The following is a 20,314-nucleotide window of genomic DNA, read 5'->3' as shown; positions in this document are numbered from 1 at the left end:
TTGCATACTGGGTAGTAAAATATTGCTTCCCCTGAAGGAGTGCTCTGATTACTATTGAGTCACACATCATTTTTCTATTGGTAAATAATATTTATTGCTTGTTCCTTTCCTCTGACAATTTTTTTAGGCCGTCTCTTTTTTTGTTATTGATCCTATAGAAAATATTTATGTATTCTTGATATTAAATCTTTATAATGTTACAACTATACCCTTACAATTTGTCATTTGTCTTTTGTTTAGGGTATTCTAAATTGCTTATGATATCTTTAAGAAGTTTTGAAATTAGAAGAAGTCTACTTAATAATCAGTCCTTTTTCTTTTCCCCTGAGAGGAAGGGAGCTGGAGAGACAGACTCCTGCATGCGCCCTGACTGGGATCCACCCAGTAACTCCCATCTGGGGCCGATGCTCTGCCCATATGGGGCCTTGCTCACAACCAAGCTATTTGTTTTGGTGCCTGAGGCGCAGTTTCCACAGAGCCATCCTCAGCACTCAGGGCCAATGCCCTCGAACCAATTGAGCCATGGCTATGGGAGGGTAAGAGAGAGAGAGAGAGAGAGTGATAGATGAGGGAGAGGGGCGGCTAATCAGATGGTCGCTTCTCCTGTGTGCCCTGACTGTACAGGAATTGAACCTGGAATATTCACATGTCAGGTGGATGCACTAATGGTAGCCAACCAGCCAAGGCCTAGTCCTCCCTTTTATGCTTTTGCTTTTTATGTTTTCTTTAAGAGATTTTTTTTGTACCCCTATGTTATAAACCCACTTTTCTATGTCTTTTGTATAGTTTATTTTTCCTGAATTTAGATTTTTCAGCCCATCTTCTTACCTTGTTTTCTATTTGACTTACTTTTTTAAGGCCTAATTTAAACATATTTTAAATTAGGCCTTAATTATCTTACAGCCTTTTTCTTTCTTATAGGTACAAATATATCACTCTGTGTCAATGCTATACACTTGAAAAATATTGTGATCCTCAAATGCAAGCCACATATGTAATTTTAAAATTTCTAGTATCCATATTTTTAAAATATCAAAATTAAACAGGTCAAATTGCCTGACCAGGTGTGGTACAGTGAATAGAGTGTAGGCCTGGGATGCTGAGGACCCAAGTTTGAAACCCTGAGGTCACTGGCTTGAGCTCAGGCTTATCTGGCTTGAGAGCGGGCTCACCAGCTTGAGCGTGGGGTTGCCAGCTTGGGCATGGGATCATGGACATGACCCATGGTCACTGGCTTGAGCAAGGGGTCACTCACTCTGCTGTAGCCCCCCGGTCAAGGCACATATAAGAAAGCAATCAATGAACAACTAAGGTGCCTCAATGAAGAATTGATGCTTCTCATCTCTTTCCCTTTCTCTCTGTCCCTGTCTGTCTCTTTCTCTCTTTCTTGCACGCATGCAATAAAAAAACCCAAAGAACAATAAAAAAACAGGTGGAATTCAATTTGTATATTTTGTATTTAACCTGTTATGTCCAAAATATTGCCATTTCAACATAAGTATCAATTGTTATTAAATAAGAATTTTTTTTCCCTGATGTGTATTTTACACTCCAAAACATCTTAATTTGGGCTAGTCACATTTCAGCTGCTCAAAAACCACTTGTGGCTAGTGGCCACCATATTGAACAGTGCAGCTTTATACTATATGGTTTTATATATTTATATTCCTCATTTAACTGTCTTCTCTTCAAAGAGAGAGTTATTTCGTTTATTCTTTTGTTCGAGTTTTATTCAGACTCACAGTATGTCCGTATTGTGATATGTTTGAGAAAAGCTAAAATGTCCTCCTTGGATAGCATCAACAGCAGAATAATTTCTGGAAGAGGGAGGCTTCTAGCCTCACATAAGATAGAGAATTAGACCAAATGACTTCCAAACATCCTTCTCCTCTTGAGGTACTATTTCATGAGATCTTACCCATAAATCAGACCTTGCAAGCACATTTGAGTTCTTTAGAAAAGTGTGTCATCACATTCTAAAATATTTATGTGATGATACTTGTAACCAGATGCTTGGATTTACTTTCATCTCTTTATATAAGGTTCTAAAACAATCCCTGTGAGTGCATTGATTTCTCTAAGCTTTCTACATCACTGCAAAACCTGGTAGTTGCATTTTGTTTTTCATATTTCAATCATTAATCTATTCAACATCGTTCACTTGCTTTAGTGACTTCCTAATGTCTTCCGGCTCACTCGGCTATTCTGGGCTTCTCAGACCTTGTTCGGAAAGGTCGGATAAGACCCAGTGGAAATTCCTATGCCTGTGATGGTACGGTGGATGCTGATGTGCAGTGTACAGGAGATGCTTGATTAGCTAACAGTCCAGTAGAGATGTACTTCCACCGATGCTGCTCCTTTCCTCTCTGGTTCTCCAGTACTTTGAAGATAACAAATTCATAATCCACATTTACTCCAGAAACTTCTTTATCACTATTCAGCAAGTAATCTTGAGGATGGAACTAGCAGCTTGTAGCCTTTGTGTGTTAATTCTCAAAGAAACAGAAACTTGTATTTCTAAATAATGATTGTATCTCAGTTCAGGGATTTTGAACATTTTGGTTTTGTAGCTCATTTCAAAGTTTGGAAATGCAAGAAAAGGTATTAGTATTATATTGGTAAATTATACCAAAGTACCACTTCCTAAACTTGCCATCAGTTCTCAATGAATTTGTTAGACCTTTCTTTCCCTTCAGAATCTAATATATTTGTCTATATACTAACTCCCACATAGGGCTATGGAACACACCTGATGAATCATTTGAAAGAATTTCATATAAAACATGACATCCTGAACTTCCTCACATATGCAGATGAATATGCAATTGGATATTTCAAGAAACAGGTGAGTTTTTTTTTTTACTGTGCTACACTGCTTTGTTATTTCTTTTTAAAATATGTGCTCGGGTAGCCTTCATTCAAATACCTCCCCACCCCCACCCCACACAAACAGTTTTCTACTTATAAGAAGGATGGACATTTGTTCTGTAAGCCTTAAGATAGAAGTAAGCTTCAGACTGGATTAGAGGCTGTGTGACCAGCTATAGTAAGTACTAGATAAATATTTGTTGAGTGAATGAATGTCATCTATTAGTTAATGAAGCACAAGGGGTCCTTGGGTTATGACACGGTTCTGTTCCTACGACAGTGACATAACCCGAATTTTGGTGTAAGTCGAAACACACTCTAGCCTAACTCAAACAGAACAATTATGCTTTTAACAGTCCAAAATGGCGTAGGTAAGCATGCATCTGGGGGTCACCAACTCCCTCACTCATACGCCACGTTCTTCCGCTGTGCGACCATACTAGTTCACCCATGTGGTCCGTAAGTACGATGCTTAACAGCGTAAGCTGAAACACTCATGTCTCAATTTCTTTAAGTTTTTTTTTTTTTTTTTGTATTTTTCTGAAGCTGGAAACGGGGAGAGACAGTCAGACAGACTCCCGCCCGACCGGGATCCACCCGGCACGCCCACCAGGGGCGCCGCTCTGCCCACCAGGGGGCGATGCTCTGCCCCTCCGGGGCGTTGCTCTGCCGTGACCAGAGCCACTCTAGCACCTGGGGCAGAGGCTAAGGAGCCATCCCCAGCGCCTGGGCCATCTTTGCTCCAATGGAGCCTTGGCTGCGGGAGGGGAAGAGAGAGACAGAGAGGAAGGAGGGGGAGGGGGTGGAGAAGCAGATGGGCGCTTCTCCTGTGTGCCCTGGCCGGGAATCGAACCCGGGTCCCCCGCACGCCAGGCCGACGCTCTACCGCTGAGCCAACCGGCCAGGGCCTCAATTTTTTTAAAGTTTTTATGGGAGTGAGCATCATAAACTCAAAACAGATGTTGAGACTGTCGTAACCCAAGGACACCCCCACTACCCCATATAATATTGCCTCCTGCCATTCTAAATTCTAGTATCCCCAGGCTAAGGAGAAGCTCCCAGTGCCAGGTGAGTCAGGGTCTCCGTGTCTGAGAGAAGTAGACTCGGCCTGGGGAAGCCTCGCTTTTCCGCAGGGAGGACATTCTCCTGCTCAGGCAAAGCTTCTGCTTCTGCACACGCAGCAGGCTGAGCCCTGGCTGCCTTCTCGTTCTCTCTTATCAGAAGCGCTCAGCTTGGCTTTTTAAGGATCGTTCTGTGGCTGCATCTTAATATTAACAGTGCTTTATAATTCCTGTACATACTTTACTTAATCTGAGTACAAAAGTGATACATCGTTATTGTAGAAATTTTGGAATGTGTAGTAAAACACAAAGAGGAAAGGAAAAACCGCTTGTAAATCTACCACCCAGAGAAATGTAATGTTAATTGTTAATGTTTTGATATGTTTTTTTTCTGCGTGTGTGTGAGTGTATATGTGTATGTATATATAAAAATAGGCTCACTTGCTTAATGTATTCTGATTGTTTTTTTATGACTTTTAATAGTTCTCTGAAATTTTGTTGTATAAGAAGAAAATTATTAAGCCAATACCACATTTTGGGGCCATGTAGGTATTTTTGGTATGTCAGTGTACATGTGTATGTGTGTGTGTTACCCTCATCTATAGTAATTTGCTTCGACTAGTTGTCTAGAAGTAGAGTTGCTTCCAGACATATTTAAGGCTTTGTCATGCATTGCCAAATATTGTAATAATTTTTATTCTTGTCAGCAATATATAAGGGGGCTCAGGAGATTAGTTTATGATTGAAAAGTATGTAGCACTTTACCCCTTTCCTAGGTAACAGATAGTATATATTTGCATTTATTTGATCACTGTGAAGTTTGACTTGTTTTTCCTTGTTCATTGACCCTTTGTATGAATTTTTTGTTGAATTGCCAATTTATTGTATTTTGTCTTTTTTCTATTAAAATATTTATTTTTCCATTGATTTATGAAAACTTTGTATTTAAAGATATTATTATTTTATTTTTTAAATTTTTTTGTATTTTTCTGAAGTGAGAAGTGGGGAGGCAGAGAGACACTCCCACATACACTTGACGGGATCCACCCAGCATGCCCACTAGGGGGTGATGTTCTGCCCATCTGGGGCATTGCTGTGTTGTAACGGAGCCATTCTAACACCTGAGGCAGAGGCCATGGAGCCATCCTCAGCATCCAGGCCAACTTTGCTCCAGTGGAGCCTTGGCTGTGGGAGGGGAAGAGAGAGACAGAGAGGAAAGAGAAGGGGAAGGGTGGAGAGCAGATGGGCGCTTCTCCTGTGTGCCCTGACTGGGAATCGAACCCAGGATATCCACACACCAGGCCAATACTACCACTGAGCCAACCGGCCAGGGCCTTATTCTTTTATTTTTAAGATTTATTCCTGTTCATCAGATTTCAGCATTGTTTATGGCTTTTCTTTTAATGTACAGAATTTTAAAGATTTTTATTATAAAAAGTCTATTAACTTTTTTTTTTAATTATAAGTTTTTCTCTGCTTGGAAAGTTTTCCATCTTTCCATGTCAGATAATTAATCTGCTATGTAATTTTTTCTCATTCTTTGGGATATGCTTGTGGCTTGTAGAATCGAACTCACCTGACAAAACTCGGTGGGGCTGTATCACTGGCGGCTCGCGAGTTCTCTTTCCTAGGCTGTGAGTACCTCACAAAGCCCGAAATGTCAGCCAGCGTTCTTAAATGTCTTGCCTGTAGTCCTTTTTGAAGGCGATGGCAATAATTGCTTGGAAAATAAGTTTTTGCTGAAAAGGAGGCAGGAAACTGCTAGTGATAGTTCTGGAGCCCAAGTAATTTTCTGCGAAGAACTGACATAGGCACTGTAAGGAAAATTATGTTTATATTATAAATATATGAATAGATATCCTGTGGCCCTATGATATTACAGCTTAACGTATGTAAATGAATATGTCGCAAAGCATTAATGTCAGTGAAACAACCACACATTGTGATGGTCCGGAAGTTTTTTCCTGTAAAGTCGGGGTCTCATTTTCTCAGCATCATGGTTTTCATAGCTGTATATTTTGGATATTTCTTTCAGACTCTAGGTCCATGCTAGTTACTGATTTTTTGAGAATCCTGAGGGCCCCCTTTCCCACATTGGGAGGATTTGCAATTTAATGCAAAATTAAACCTTTCTTTTACTTAATAGCCATTTTTGTTTTTAAAAAGCCTTAAAATATTACTGTATTTTGTTAGGATTATGTTTTTTACATTGTCTTGCTTTCTGTTTGCATGATTTTTGATGTTTTTGAACTTCATGGAAGAAATTCATGCTCTGCCTTCCCGTAATCATATGACAAGAACTTGAAAGAAGAGTATCTGGGTGCCTAGCACAGTACCTAGCGCATAGTTAGCACTCAATAAATATTTGATGCACAATGCCCATATAAATGATTTTATTTGGCCCTGTCTGGTTAGCTCAGTGGTAGAGCATTGGCCCAGTGTGTGGATGTCTGGGGTTAAATTTCTGGTCAGGATACACAGGAGAAGTGACCTGTCCCATAGCCATGGCTTGATTGGTTCAAGTGCATCGGCCCTGGGCACTGAGGATGGCCTCAACTGGGGGTTGTTGGGTTGGGGCGCATGTAGGAGTCTGTCTCTTTATCTCCCCTCCTCTCACATGGAAAAGAAGGGAAAAAAAAGAATTTATTTGCTTTTCAGGGTTTCTCCAAAGAAATTAAAATACCTAAAACCAAATATGTTGGCTACATCAAGGATTATGAAGGGGCCACTTTAATGGGATGTGAGCTAAATCCGCAGATCCCATACACAGAGTTTTCTGTCATCATTAAGAAGCAGAAGGAGGTAAGCATGTGACTGACTCCTGTTCCTCAGCACAGGCCACTCTTAGTTGGGATGAGTTGTGTGTCACTGGGCTTTGTGTGTATGGGTTTACTGTGTGTCATAATCTCTGTTTGCTATGGTGTGTCTAGATTTCTTCTTTGAAGATATCCTTGATTTGTCTCCTATAGGTCAACATTCCTGAGAGGGTCAACACTGGTTAAATTGGTATTAAAAAACCAAACCTTGTAAAATATGATGAGTCATCTTCACCTTCAAGGGCTTTTACATTCTGGTCCCAGGCATCCTTCCCAGACTTACCTCCTTATTTTCTTCTCTAAATTATTCTCCCTTAATCTCAGTGCTTAGTTATGTGTCAGACATCTCCAATGTAACAGACAAAACTTACACAGTGTCTGGTACATAGTAGGTGCTCAGTAAGTATTTTCCTTTTACTTACAAGTGGCTCAGATTTGTTCCTATGCTTCTTCGGGGGAAGTGAGCACAAGGTTATTTTTTTAGTTAGAAAATAAAACTTTGTTGTTTTTTGGTCCAAATGTCAGCCTGAGGGAGAATTCTAAATAGGGTACTTGGAGAGTTAATAAAAGCGCGCAGCGGGCTCCTCTGTGTCCCTCTGAAGGGCTAGCTTTCTTCATTGTTCTCTCTGAGGCTTAATGAGCAGGTCTGAATTCAGCAGCTTATTGTTCAGCCTCAGAGGCTGCTGGCCAACCGAAGCCATCAGGGCACCGTCAGCTGTGCGTTCCCACTGCTCCTCCCCGCAGCCCAGTTCACCTCCGTGGTTTACGCCCAGAGCAGCATCTTCCTGCAGGGCCTGCAGATTTCACATGGTCCGGGTCTGCTGGCTTTTCCTCCACGAAGGGGGAAAGAACGCCACAAGCACAGAGCCAACAAAAACAGTCAACTTTGTAGAAGACGAAGCCCCTTCCCCCTTTCCCTTTCTCCTCTCTTGGATCTTTTTTCCTTCTCTCCTCACCCCCTTCTTTGCTTGCCTTCTCTAACACACACCACGGAGCGGCTGATGCACCTGGAGCTGTTAACCTAGTTCTTTTCGAAGAGATCTGAAGTCCCTGTCATAAAATATTTGGATTCACATAGCACCTTCTTCCACTGAATTCAAATGCTTTTTACAAGTAGCTTTTATTCCAACTTTGAAATCCCCCCCCCCCCCCAGGAAGGCAGGGACTAATGGTGGTAGCAAACACACTGTAAATATAATATATAGAGGACTCTCCTAGGTCTGAAAAGCCTAAGGATCAGAATAAACTGTCATGGCGAGTGGAAACAGAGAGACCTAGTCCAGTTGGACAGGTGGTGCAGAGCGGACGAGTGCTGCTTTGTGAGTGTGGACTCCAAGGGAGTGGTGGGCCCCGGAGGGGGCCGAGTGTCCTCTGAGATGCCTCTGTGAGAGGCGTGTTTTGAACTGGGCAGCCCGGCAGTGGAATCAGCATGAACATAGACTCAGAATCCAGCTAGATTCCTGGACGCGTGACTGACCAGGGCCACACAGGCGGGTGGATAATGAAAGCCACTGTTTGAGAAGGTGTGAATAGGCTGTGAGCTGGCAGAATTGGCTTTGCGTGTGTGTGTGTGTGTGTGTGTGTGTGTGTGTGTGTGCTTGCGTGTGTACAGGCTGGGACGGGGGGATAATTCTACAGTCTTAATCCACACACGAGACGGCAAGGGACTGGCTTTGGAGGAGCCAGAGTCCGGGTGAGGCAAAGGAGTAAAATTGTTTGGTAAAAGGACATCTTAAGACTTGGTGACACATTAAAGATGGAGGCGTCTCCCTATATTTTCTGTGTGGGAAAATTAAAAGACCAGTAAGGGAATGAGAGATGGATTTGAGGAGACAAAGTGACATGGTGGAAAGGAAAGACATTTTCTAGGGAGTTGAAGAGGCTAGAACAGAAGTCAGACATCTCCTTTCCCCAGAGTGACCTTGGGAGGCACGGGGAGATTAGGAAGCCCTCATGCCCATTATGAGTCACCCAGCAGAAGCCCACCACCTTCAAGGTGCTGCATGAGGGCTATGGAGGCCACTCGTAGGTCAACTCATCGGATAGTCCCTCGGTAAAGAGTGAAAACACTTTTCAAATTATCTTCGGAATTGTATCTTCCGAAGGCATTCATTTAAGAGAGCGCCATTGGAAGTTGTTTTAAGAAAAAACTTGTGCGTACTTCTAAATAAATGGAGAGCATCCATCCAGACCCGTGCTGCCCAGAGTAGCAGCCACCAGCCGCACGTGGCGACTGAGTACTGGAAGTGTGGCTGGTCCAAACTGACGTGTGCTGCAAGTGTGACGTCCACTCTGATTTTGAAGACCTAGCATGAATAAAAGAATGTAAAATAGTATAATTTTTTCTATTGATTATATTCTACAATGATAAATTTTGTATATATTGAATAAAAATCAATTTCACCTATTTTTACTTTTTTTTTTTTTTTTTTGTATTTTTCTGAAGCTGGAAACGGGGAGGCAGTCAGACAGACTCCTGCATGTGCCTGGCTGGGATCCACCCGGCATGCCCACCAGGGGGCGATGCTCTGCCCATCTGGGGCGCCGCTCGCTCTGTTGCGACCAGAGCCACTCTAGCGCCTGAGGCAGAGGCCACAGAGCCATCCTCAGCGCCAGGGCCAACTCTGCTCCAATGGAGCCTCGGCTGCGGGAGGGGAAGAGAGAGACAAAGAGGAAGGAGAGGGGGAGGGGTGGAGAAGCAGATGGGCGCATCTCCTGTGTGCCCTGGCCAGGAATCGAACCCAGGACTCCCACACGCCAGGCCGACGACGCTCTACCACTGAGCCAACTGGCCAGGGCCTATTTTTACATTTTAGAATGTGGCTACTGGAAAGTTTTAATTTACCCAGGTGGTTTGCATTATATTTCTGTTGGACAGCACTGAACCAGATGGACACGAATGTACTTTTACTAGCCTCATTATTTTATGGAGTTCTTTGTTTAATGGTTTGATTATCAATTCGTGCTGCAGCGTTTACTAATGATCAGTCTGAAACCAAGCAGTTAAGAACCCAAGTTTTTTGTTTCCTTTTGTGAATCCAGTTAATGACTGCTACTGTTTTGTTTTGTTTTTCTTTTCCAAAATTCACTTAGGACATGGTTAATTTCAGAATGGTGATTTTTTTGGTGGTTTTTCTTTCTTTTTGTATTTTGGAAATGACTACCTCAGTACATTAGGAATGATCCTCTGGAAACCCTTCTAAAATCACAGAGTGGTTGTGAAGCCTTAACAGACAACGCCGGAGGGCTGCTGCCTTCACACTGACAGCCTCGGTCAGGGCTCACACCTTGAAAACTTTGAAGAGTGGGGTCCTCTTCTCAGGCTTTGGGGACTTTCTGAGGCCTCTGCTTCCTGCTTTTCAGTCTGAAGAGAGCAGTTCCTGGTCCTGGGGCATGAAGAGGTTCTGAGGCCAGTCTGGGTTCAGGTGCGCAGCTGCCTGACGGTAGCGCTGGAAGATGCCTGTCAGACACTCAGGGCAGGATAACTGGCTCTTATGCTAAAGAGGAGGGTGGGCGCTCAGGGTAGTGTGTGCTCTCAGTATTGTCTTTTCGGACAGTGGGGACCAGTACCCGCAGACAGTTGTGTGAATGACACTCAGTGGGTATGGTGTAATAGAACGTTTTCATGACTTACCTGTTAAAGAGAAGTCATCCCTTTCTCCCTTTGTGTTTCCTAAAGACTTTATTTTGTTAGGGGAACAGCGCCCGGTGGGCTGACTTACGCAGTAGCCGCAGACGTCTGTCACCGAACACCTTTTCTCCCCCCCTGTGCTTTACAGATCATTAAAAAGCTGATCGAAAGAAAGCAAGCCCAGATTCGAAAAGTCTACCCTGGACTCTCATGTTTTAAAGATGGAGTTCGACAGATTCCAATAGAGAGCATTCCTGGAATTAGTACGTATATATATGGATCTTCTTTTAAAAGCAAACTGTTTTGGTGACGCTGTCAGATGTGTTGGACGCTGTTAACAGTGCGGTACTTTAAAAAGCTCTGTTGCCCTGCCTTTCTCCATCGGTGTTATTTCTCGTTGTTTAAGGCCACAAATGCTTTCCTTTGATATCCTTTCTCTACTTTTCATTTGCAAACAAACCCTCGAGAGCTTAGCCGACCCCTGGTTGTAGTTATTGATGGCCCTCACTTATTGAGAGCCTGCACAGTGCTGGGCACTACCCATATGTGTCAAAGGAGGGGAATTCTACTTGCAGAAACGGGGCAATTCAGTGGCAGACTGATTAAGTCCTTTAACCGTTCCATGGCCTGTGGCCAGCGACGGTCAGACTGAGAGGCAGCCATTCCTCACCTCCTCCAAGCACCTTGCTGCTCTCACCATGCCTCGGTGCCATCCTGGTCTCAGCCCACATAGACCTGTGCTCGGGGAAATGACTTTCCCCCAAATTTGAGAAAGGATGACCGGAAACCACATAGTTTGTTTCCAGTTCCCCGGTTGACAACAGTTGAACTCGGAGGGTTCTTACCTGCGAGTATGTTAGCAGTGAGTTGTGTTGAGTTAAAACGTACACAACAGCTCTTTTGGTAGATCGTAAAGCTATCAAATATCGGCACTTTCTTTTGGTTCAGGTCCAGGGTCTTCTGGTATACTGAAGATTTATAAAGCAAAACAAAATCAAAAAGCTTAAAATCCTCCCGAAAAACCCAAGACAGTATTTGTTTTTTCATGTTATGTTTCATATATGTTTCTTCCATCCAAAAGCTACTCTGTAGGGTATCTCGCTTTCACTGCGAGACCCAGGGATTTTACCGCCCCATATTATCCCAGTTAGTGGCGTAACAGCTACCATCCCACTGAATGTTTGTCCCAGGCAGGCTTCTATGGGATGACATATTCTTAGAGTTCTGTTTTATAGATCGATGAACTGAGAGACAGAGGGGGGGAAACAGCTTATCTAGGGTAAGTTAGGGAGAAAACAAGGAGTCAAATCCAGGTCTACTGGACTCCAGACTGTTTTCCATCTGACTGTCTTGCCTTACAAGCAGGGTCTTCGCCAAATAAAATAGAAACTAGGATAGAGTGTGTTCTAACATAAAATAACACCTTAACTCTTTCACATGGTGATTTGGCAAAAAAAAAAAAAAAGTGACTGAGTTTAAGATATACACATGCCCACAGTATTGGATGTTTTTATTTTTATGCTTTCCTTTGCAAGGTTGGAGTTCCTTCTCTGAAAAAAAATGAACATATAGAGCAGTGTTGTCAGTCTTGGAAATATTTTGTATTGTTAGCCATATAAGGAGGTAATTAACCCCAGTTAATTAATTCCAGTCTTTTCCCAGGAATAGGCTTACTGAGGCATGGCTATACTTTTGTTGCATTTTTGCTAAGTGTTAACTGTTATTCTCTTGACCAAAAGTAGTTCTCATTCAGTGTTTAATTTTGTTGACATATAGGAGAGACGGGCTGGAAACAGAGCGCAAAAGAGAAAAGGTAAGTGCGATGGGGGAGAGGATGTTAAAGGAAGTGATTTCTCCCCTCCCCGCAACTTAGAGAAAGTGGGCAGATTGTAATCACCAGTGCAACGCTTACTGGGGTTTCAGTTTTCATAAAAAATTCAGGAATGAATTCAGTTTTAGTGTTTGGTTTTTTGTTTTTGGGGTTTTTTTTTTGTAAAAATGAGGTGACTAGGAATCAGCCGTCGAAAGAACTAATCGTCATTCCTTGTTGTTCACTCTTTTTCTTTCAAGTAAAGAGCCCAAAGACTCTGACCAGCTTTACAGCACCCTCAAGAGCATCCTGCAGCAGGTCAAGGTGGGCTTTCTTTTCACTGACCTCCTGAAAATATTTTGAAATGACTTCCCACGCGGCATTTCCATATCAGATACCTTACTTTCTTTTCTTTACCCAAGAGCCACCAGAGCGCTTGGCCCTTCATGGAACCTGTGAAGAGAACAGAAGCTCCGGGATACTATGAAGTTATAAGGTTCCCCATGGGTAATGCCATTAACATTTTCTAAGTATAGATTTAAAACTCTCTGGATGGTGGGGGGCGGGGGACAAAGGGTTACTGAGGTTAACTGGACTCTTCTGCAGTCGGGTGGGGTGTGTACGATGGGTGGTGGGATTCCACGGCCCCGGGGAGGGCAGTGATGTCAGAGCAGAGTGACAAAGGGGAAGTGGGTGGCTCTGTTCATGAGAGACATTCTGTAGCTGTCTGCCAGCCCACAGGCCAACACTAGAGGCAGAAAGCCCAGGCGGGCCCAGTCTGCCCACAGCACTAGATCTGGCAGCCGATTGGCTGGTTATCACCTTGCTGATATTCTGCCTGCTGGGTTGCAGATGGATCAACATCAGGTTGTCCTTTTGATATATCCCAAGTTTCTCTGAGGATTTTTGAAGACAGTACAAAAGAAATTAGATGAAGCTGCTTGACTGCTAGAATTTCAAAGGGAGAAATCCTACTTAATACAGTTCTTGATTTTTCATGCTCTTCTTGACTATTAATGTTACTCCTTTTTTTTTTTTTTTTGTATTTTTCTGAAGTTAGAAGCGGGGCGTAGTCAGACAGACTCACGCATGCGCCCTACTGGGATCCACCCGGCATGTCCACCAGGGGGCGGTGCTCTGCCCATCTGGGGTGTTGTTCCGTTGCAGCTGGAGCCATTCTAACACCTGAGGTGGAGGCCATGGAGCCATCCTCAGCGCCCGGGCCAACTTTGCTCCAATGGAGCTTTGGCTGTGGGAAGGAAAGAGAGAGATAGAGAGAAAGAAGAGGGGGGAGGGGTGGAGAAGCAGATAGGCGCTTCTCCTGTGTGCCTTGACTGGGAATCAAACCCAGGACTTCCACACGCCGGGCCAACACTCTACCACTGAGCCAACCGGCCAGGGCTTTAATGTCACTTCTTATACCCCTATTTTAAACTTTGTCCCACATCCAAAACCAAGCAAACGAAAGCCACCACTAGAAATGTAGATTTGTGGAATGTGCTGCTGTGTCTGCACCATGCTCAAACGAGTGATTAATTGAATGAATTGAGAATCTCCAAATTAAACCAATTTAGATAACAGACAATTAGCGGAAATGTTTTCAATCGGTGTTTGGCCAATTTTTTTTGTTTTTGTTTTTGGAGAAAGCCTGTGTCTTCTCTCCCTTTTCTACCTGTCAGTTATTCCTGGTGCTAAGAAAGGAGTAAAATGGGAAGGGAAGAATTAAAAGGACTGTTAGGTCCCTGATAACAGTTATTTGTAGATGTTTTGTGTGGCATTCATTGCATGTGAACATTTTATGTAGTCGTAGTAATGATTTAAGTCAGGGGTCCCCAAACTACGGCCCTGACTGTAATCATTTTTTATAGTCTGGCCCTCCAACGGTCTGAGGGACAGTGAACTGGCCCCCTGTGTAAAAAGTTTGGGGACCCCTGATTTAAGTCATCTGTACTCCGTAAAGCAGACAGACATCCGTATGCTTCTCTTTCCCTTGTCTCTCTCTCTGTCTTGCTTCTGTATTCGAGCACATGAAAACCAAAGTGAGGGTCTATAGAGTTCGGAATGGAAGTGATTTGGGAATTAATATTTCCCATGATGAAAAGAAATATGTTAAAACCCTTTATTTGCATTTCAAAACTTAACTGACCTTTGCACCCTCATCTCCTGGACCATCTCAGCTTCCTTTGTGAAATCCTCAGGGGTGGTTGTATGCATTTGGAGAGAATAATTTTCTTTCAGTCCATCCACGTGCACTCGGAAGACCTGCAGTGGCAGGTCTAGTAGGCCTGTCTGTCATAGTCTGCTCACAGCCCGCTCTCTGCAAGTTTTTGCTTGGTCTAGTCCAGAGGTCTCAAACTTGCGGCCCGCCGAACAATTTTTTGCGGCCCGCAGACTAATCCACGAACTACAGTTTCTGGTCGTTTTGTGACACTGAAAAGTGTTGGGTAACAGTTGCCTTTTGTAGACCTAGTGCGGCCTGCCAAACGGCTGTGATCTTGCTCTGCGGCCCACATGCTGAGTTGAGTTTGAGACCCCTGACTGAGAAGGATGTGACCCTGTCCTGCTCATTACCACTCGTGTGTATAGCTGAATCCTCGTGAGGGGAAAATGGACTACACTGAGTAAGACCAGTGGTGGGCTGAGTGTGTGCTGGACAAAGTCCATGAAAACAGTGAATGGTGCTCTTTAGTGGAGCTATACTAATTTTATCAGGATGCCTTTAGGAGCTGAGCAAAATAGGTTGTCTTACTTCCTAAGCTGGTCATGTTTTTAAGGACACAACTGACGAGTCAATTTTAACTTTTCCTCGTTACTATTTTGGCTCTTTCCAAATACATTTCTTCTCTCTTCCCTGTGCCCTAAAAAACCCTTTTTTCCCGTATGAATGAGCTCCAATCTGTTTTATGTAGGTAACATTGTCAGGATAGTCTGGCCCAAGCATTTCTTACCAAACGTGGATTTCTAGACAGGATTTTCTGATTTATCCAGAATTCCCAAGTTGGTTGGGGGGAGAATGAAAATAGAATAATTAATGAAGTCTCTTTATTTAGTATTACTGATGTTTAAGCACCTTCTTTTTTAACTTATGCTATTTGGTCAACTGAAAGAATCTAAAAAGGCTAGAAGAAGAAGGATTCTATCTGCCACTTTAGAATAGAAAGGAAATACGGACAGGAAGTACGCAGAATTGGTGTCATTATTCAGAAAGGCCCTAACACTTCTATGAGTCTTGTTCCGTTTCCGTTATTTTTTAGGCTCTCCCCATCTCTTCTTACCCTCTCCCTTCCAGAAAATAATTTGAAGAGCTTTCAGATAAACTTTTTTGATTAGTTTTATTGTTTTTTTCCCCTTTTATTTTTTTGGTTAGCCTTCTCTTCTAAAAGCTAGTATCTGGCCTGACCAGGTGGTGGCACAGTGGATAGAGCGTCGGACTGGGATGCAGAAGACCCAGGTTCAGGACCCTGAGGTCGCCAGCTTGAGTGCAGGCTCATCTGGTTTGAGCAAAGCTCACCAGCTTGGACCCAAGGTCACTGGCTTGAGCAAGGGGTTACTCGGTCTGCTGAAGGCCCGCGGTCAAGGCACATATGAGAAAGCAGTCAATGAACAACTAAGGTGTCGCAACGAAAAAAAATTGATGCTTCTCATCTCTTTCCCGTCTGTCCCTATCTATCCTTCTCTCTGACTCTATGTCTGTCAAAAAAAATAAAATAAAATAAAAATAAATAAAAGATATCTGGCAGTATATCTTAAGTGGGAGGTAGTTAGGTGGAAGGAAGGCAAACATTTAATTTTACCTACAGAGGCACAGTTTAATTCTTTCTTTGTTAAATAAGAGGACATTTCAGTTAGAGAAGAAAGAAAATTGCAAGTTGAACTCACCAATGTGATGATATAACTCTAAACCAATATAGGCTTTAGTTAAAGGAAATAAGCAAAAGTGATATTTCCATTTTTTCTTTGTGGTAGATTTAGGATTTTGAGGCGTATTAATTTCTCCCAGTTTGGGGATGTTGCACATAAGTTTTATTTATCATATTAAATAACAATCCCAATGTATTTGGTTATAACTTTCATTCCCTCTAGAACATTTGATAGTGTAATGAGAACTTGGGTTATCAATATTCAGAAGCATTTCTTTAGTGATTTTGACTTATCTTCCATGCACAGTTAATATAATTTTTAATTGTAGAACTAGACTTAGAAACAATTAGGGACCTATAAGCAGACAATGTTAAAAGCAGACAGTGTTAATAAGCAGGTGTTAGCGTCTTTGAATGTGCATGGAGTTCTTTAAATCTGTCCTGAGACTGAGGAGCCAAGAAGCCCCATTGTATTTTTATAAGTTTAAATGAAGCACTTTGTTTATTTATAAAAATAATCCAGTTTAAAGCATGTAGATACATTGGGAAAATACATTCTTTTTACATTAGTCTCTCAAGGCTTATTTGATTTAGAAAATAGATTATTAAGCAAAGTTTGTCAGTCTTATGTCATTTAGGGAGCATGAAGCTAAATTTACTTGAACCATTTTACCTGCAGGGTCACTGGTGTATTTGCAGATATACTTATAATCAGTTTCTCTATTTTGGTTCTGTCTCTACCACAACAAAACAGCTACGACTTTAGTGAAACAAACTCAGTCTCACCGTTTGAAGGAATGAAATGATTCAGTACAAATGTTCCACCTGTTTTATTCCATGCAGATAAAACCTCTTCTGTATAAATCTGAATGAATAACTAACAGTACTCAGTTCATCTACTTATCACTGCTAATCTACTTAGCTTCTTGTGCTAAATAAGGGATTAGGCCAGATGACTAATAATGGTCCCTTCAGTGTTAAAATGCTCTGGTTTTATACAAGAAACCCTCACAAAAGAAAGAATACAGATTTAGGAACTGTTTTCCCTGATCATAAGAATTTTTTTTTTCCTGAAGTTGGAAACGGGGAGGCAGTCAGACAGACTCCTGCATGCGCCTGACTGGGATCCACCCAGCATGCCCACCAGGGGGTGATGCTCTGCCCATCTGGGGCATTGCTCTGTTGCAACCAGGGCCATTCTAGCGCCTGAGGCAGAGGCCATGGAGCCATCCTCAGCGCCCGGGCCAACTTTGCTCCAATAGAGCCTTGGCTGCGGGAGGGGAAGAGAGAGACAGAGAGGAAGGAGAGGGGGAGGGGTGGAGAAGCAGATGGGTGCTTCTCCTGTGTGCCCTGGCTGGGAATCGAACCCGGGACTCCTGCACTCCAGGCTGAAGCTCTACTACTGAGCCAACCGGCCAGGGCCATGAATTTTTTTTAAAGAAGGCATTGCGATGGTAAGAATGTAATCAAATTGAGCACCTAGATTTTTGTTTCCCATCTCACTTTTGTCAGCTAGTGTTCAGAAGGAATCGCAGATGGCTAATACATTTTTTTTTTCCTATGCAGATCTGAAAACCATGAGTGAACGCCTCAAGAATAGGTACTACGTGTCTAAGAAATTATTCATGGCAGACTTACAGCGAGTCTTTACCAATTGCAAAGAGTACAACCCCCCCGAGAGTGAATACTACAAATGTGCCAATATCCTGGAGAAGTTCTTCTTCAGTAAAATTAAGGAAGCTGGATTAATTGACAAATGATCCCCACCCCCTGCTTCTTAGAAACTCATCAAGCAGTGTGCCTAAAGTAAGGTGGCTTAGTTTTACAAAGAATTGGACCTAATATGTTGAAGATACTTAAAATGTAATAATTAGCACTTTTGAAAAACAAACAAAAACCTCCTCTTAGTTTTTCAGATATGTATTTAAATCGAAGTCATAGAACATTTTTATTTTATGACATAGATTTTAATCTATTTACTACTATGAAAGTAACTTTTCTATGGCATGTCCACTAGCTGAATATTCATTCAATAATAGGTGATCAGGGGTTTCCGCAAACCTCTCTGTGAGGAAATTAAATTGCACATAGTACCAAGATTTGGGGGAAGTCAGAAAAATTTCAGACCGTGAATGTTTCCATTTTTTTCTAATGGAATGTGAGAGTTTATTTTTATTTTTTTCTGAAGGATTTTAAGGAAGGGATACATGAGAAAAAGCCCGAAAAAGGTGAAATATGTGATGTTTGAAGTCTCATTGTAGACTTTATATATATATTTTTGAAAAACACTCATCTAGATGAGGTGCTTTGAGCAGTTCTGAAAAAATGCAGTGCCAGAGAAGCAACTGCTTTGATTCCTAAGGAAAAAACTTCTAAATAATGCAAACTTTTTTTATAAGCATCTGGGTTTTTTGATAATTTTCTCTACTTACAACAAACTTGTGAGTGCATAACCACTATTTTAATAATTATTTTTCTCTACACAAATGTGTAATATTATATTGGACTTTGCTTATGCAGGCCATAAGTTCCAAAAGGCAATTTCCTGGGCCACAAAGACGTAAATTTGAAAACACTTGAAATTGAATCAATGTGCTTTTAATAGGAAACGAGGTATAATCTATATATATATATATCAAATATGAATTCTTGTTCTAATAAATGAGGATTTTTTTTCCTTTTCTGTAAAACACAATACCCTGCCGAACATGTGCATATGGACGTTTTTCCTTTCTGCATCTTCAGATTGTGTATATTCATTGTCTAAGGTGAATTAAGTTGCCACCAAGATTTGCTGTCAATATTTCAACCCTTACATTGGCGTATAGACCCAGCATACTCCCACTAAAATCCATCATCCAACCTTACTAACCTGCCTTGGGATTCCGGCCTTGTGCTTGGATTTAGTTCCTGATTCACACTACATAAATCAGTGGGACAGCTGCCATCCAACTCTGGGAGGGCCAACTAATGTAAAACAACTGAAGGCCACCTCAGTGGTCTCAACACTAATTTTTGTGACATGAATTTATAAACTGATTTTTGTAAAGAACTAGGTTTTAAAAGGGTATTTAACTTGATGTTTTCTATCAGCATACAGGAATTAAGACGACCATTAAATTAGTCACTAAAAACAGTTGCCAGAGATAATCTGCACGAAGGGAAAAAATCTTGCAAATGACTATTAAGTTGGAAGTATTGTTTTTAATATGTAAGGGATATTCAGAACGCTCACGATGAAAAATGCCTCGACTTTTTTAAGCAGAAGAAACCACCTTGAGTGGCATCTAGATTTCTAATGAAGAATGATGATACTGTTTGGATTAAGTATCTTGGACTGGTTTTAAACAGTGCTTTGTACTGGCTCTGCCGAAGCATCTGTCCAGCTTGGTATCCTGTGAAAGTTTGTTATTTTCTGAGTAGACATTCTTATAGAGTATTGTCTTTAAAATCAGATTGTCTCTTCTATATTGAAAGCATTTTTATGTTTTCTAATTTAAAAATTAATATTTTCTTATAGATCTTGTGCAATAAAGCTGAAGTAGGATGTGTGGATTTTGCAGATGCTTTAACAGCTGATAAAATTTTACATTTGTAAAATTAATATATTGTACTGGTACAAAATAGTTTTAAATTATATTTTAAAAAGCTCTGAAATCTTGTGGTCTGTTTTCTTCTATCTAGCAGATTGATTTTTGTTTTTTTTTTAAAGCGAGACAGAGAGTGAGAGAGACAGGAAGGGAGAGAGATGAGAAACATCACTTTAGTTGTTCATTAATTACTTCTCATATGTGCTTTGACGGGGGGGGGGGGGGGTGGTGTTCCAGCCCAGCCAGCGACCTTGGGCTTAAGCCAGCGAACATGGGATCCTGTCTATGATTCCACGCTCAAGCTGGCGATCTTGCATTCAAGCTGGTGAACCTGCGTTTAAGCCAGTGACCTCAGGGTCCCAAGCCAACACCCTATCCACTGTGCCACTGCCTGGACAGGCCCATATGACCTCCTAATGTTATTCAAAATGCTGACTATAGGAAAATAATGCTATATATCCTGTTGAGGTGGGAGAGGGCCCACCAAAGACCACCCCTCTTCCCTTCTGAATTCTGAACGGAGAAGTCAAGAGCAGAAGGCATATATGGTTGCCAAAATATCTTCTTGCCGGAAGTTTCATTAAGAGTTTATTTGAGCCAAACTGATGACATATGCTAGGAGCAAGATCTCAAATGCTCCTTCAAAATATCTTTCTTAATAATAAAATGGATGTTGGA

At 41.9% G+C, this 20,314-nt stretch overlaps 1 protein-coding gene across 1 annotated transcript in view; it reads left to right on the top strand.

Annotated features, from left to right (window-relative positions):
* Positions 1-19,597, top strand: part of KAT2B (lysine acetyltransferase 2B) — a 127,146-nt gene extending 107,549 nt beyond the window's left edge. The window contains exons 12-18 of the mRNA XM_066351554.1: positions 2,735-2,845; positions 6,588-6,731; positions 10,525-10,639; positions 12,153-12,189; positions 12,447-12,510; positions 12,609-12,693; positions 17,613-19,597. Of these exons, the coding sequence (XP_066207651.1) occupies positions 2,735-2,845; positions 6,588-6,731; positions 10,525-10,639; positions 12,153-12,189; positions 12,447-12,510; positions 12,609-12,693; positions 17,613-17,806 (750 nt within the window). The 3' untranslated portion in view covers positions 17,807-19,597. The remainder of the gene's footprint in view (positions 1-2,734; positions 2,846-6,587; positions 6,732-10,524; positions 10,640-12,152; positions 12,190-12,446; positions 12,511-12,608; positions 12,694-17,612) is intronic.
* The last annotated feature ends 717 nt before the right edge of the window (positions 19,598-20,314 follow it).

This window comes from Saccopteryx leptura, chromosome 10, assembly GCF_036850995.1.
Source record: "Saccopteryx leptura isolate mSacLep1 chromosome 10, mSacLep1_pri_phased_curated, whole genome shotgun sequence".
Lineage (NCBI taxonomy): Eukaryota > Metazoa > Chordata > Mammalia > Chiroptera > Emballonuridae > Saccopteryx > Saccopteryx leptura.
Note: the sequence above shows the minus strand (reverse complement) of the source record. Positions and strands in the feature narration are given on the sequence as shown.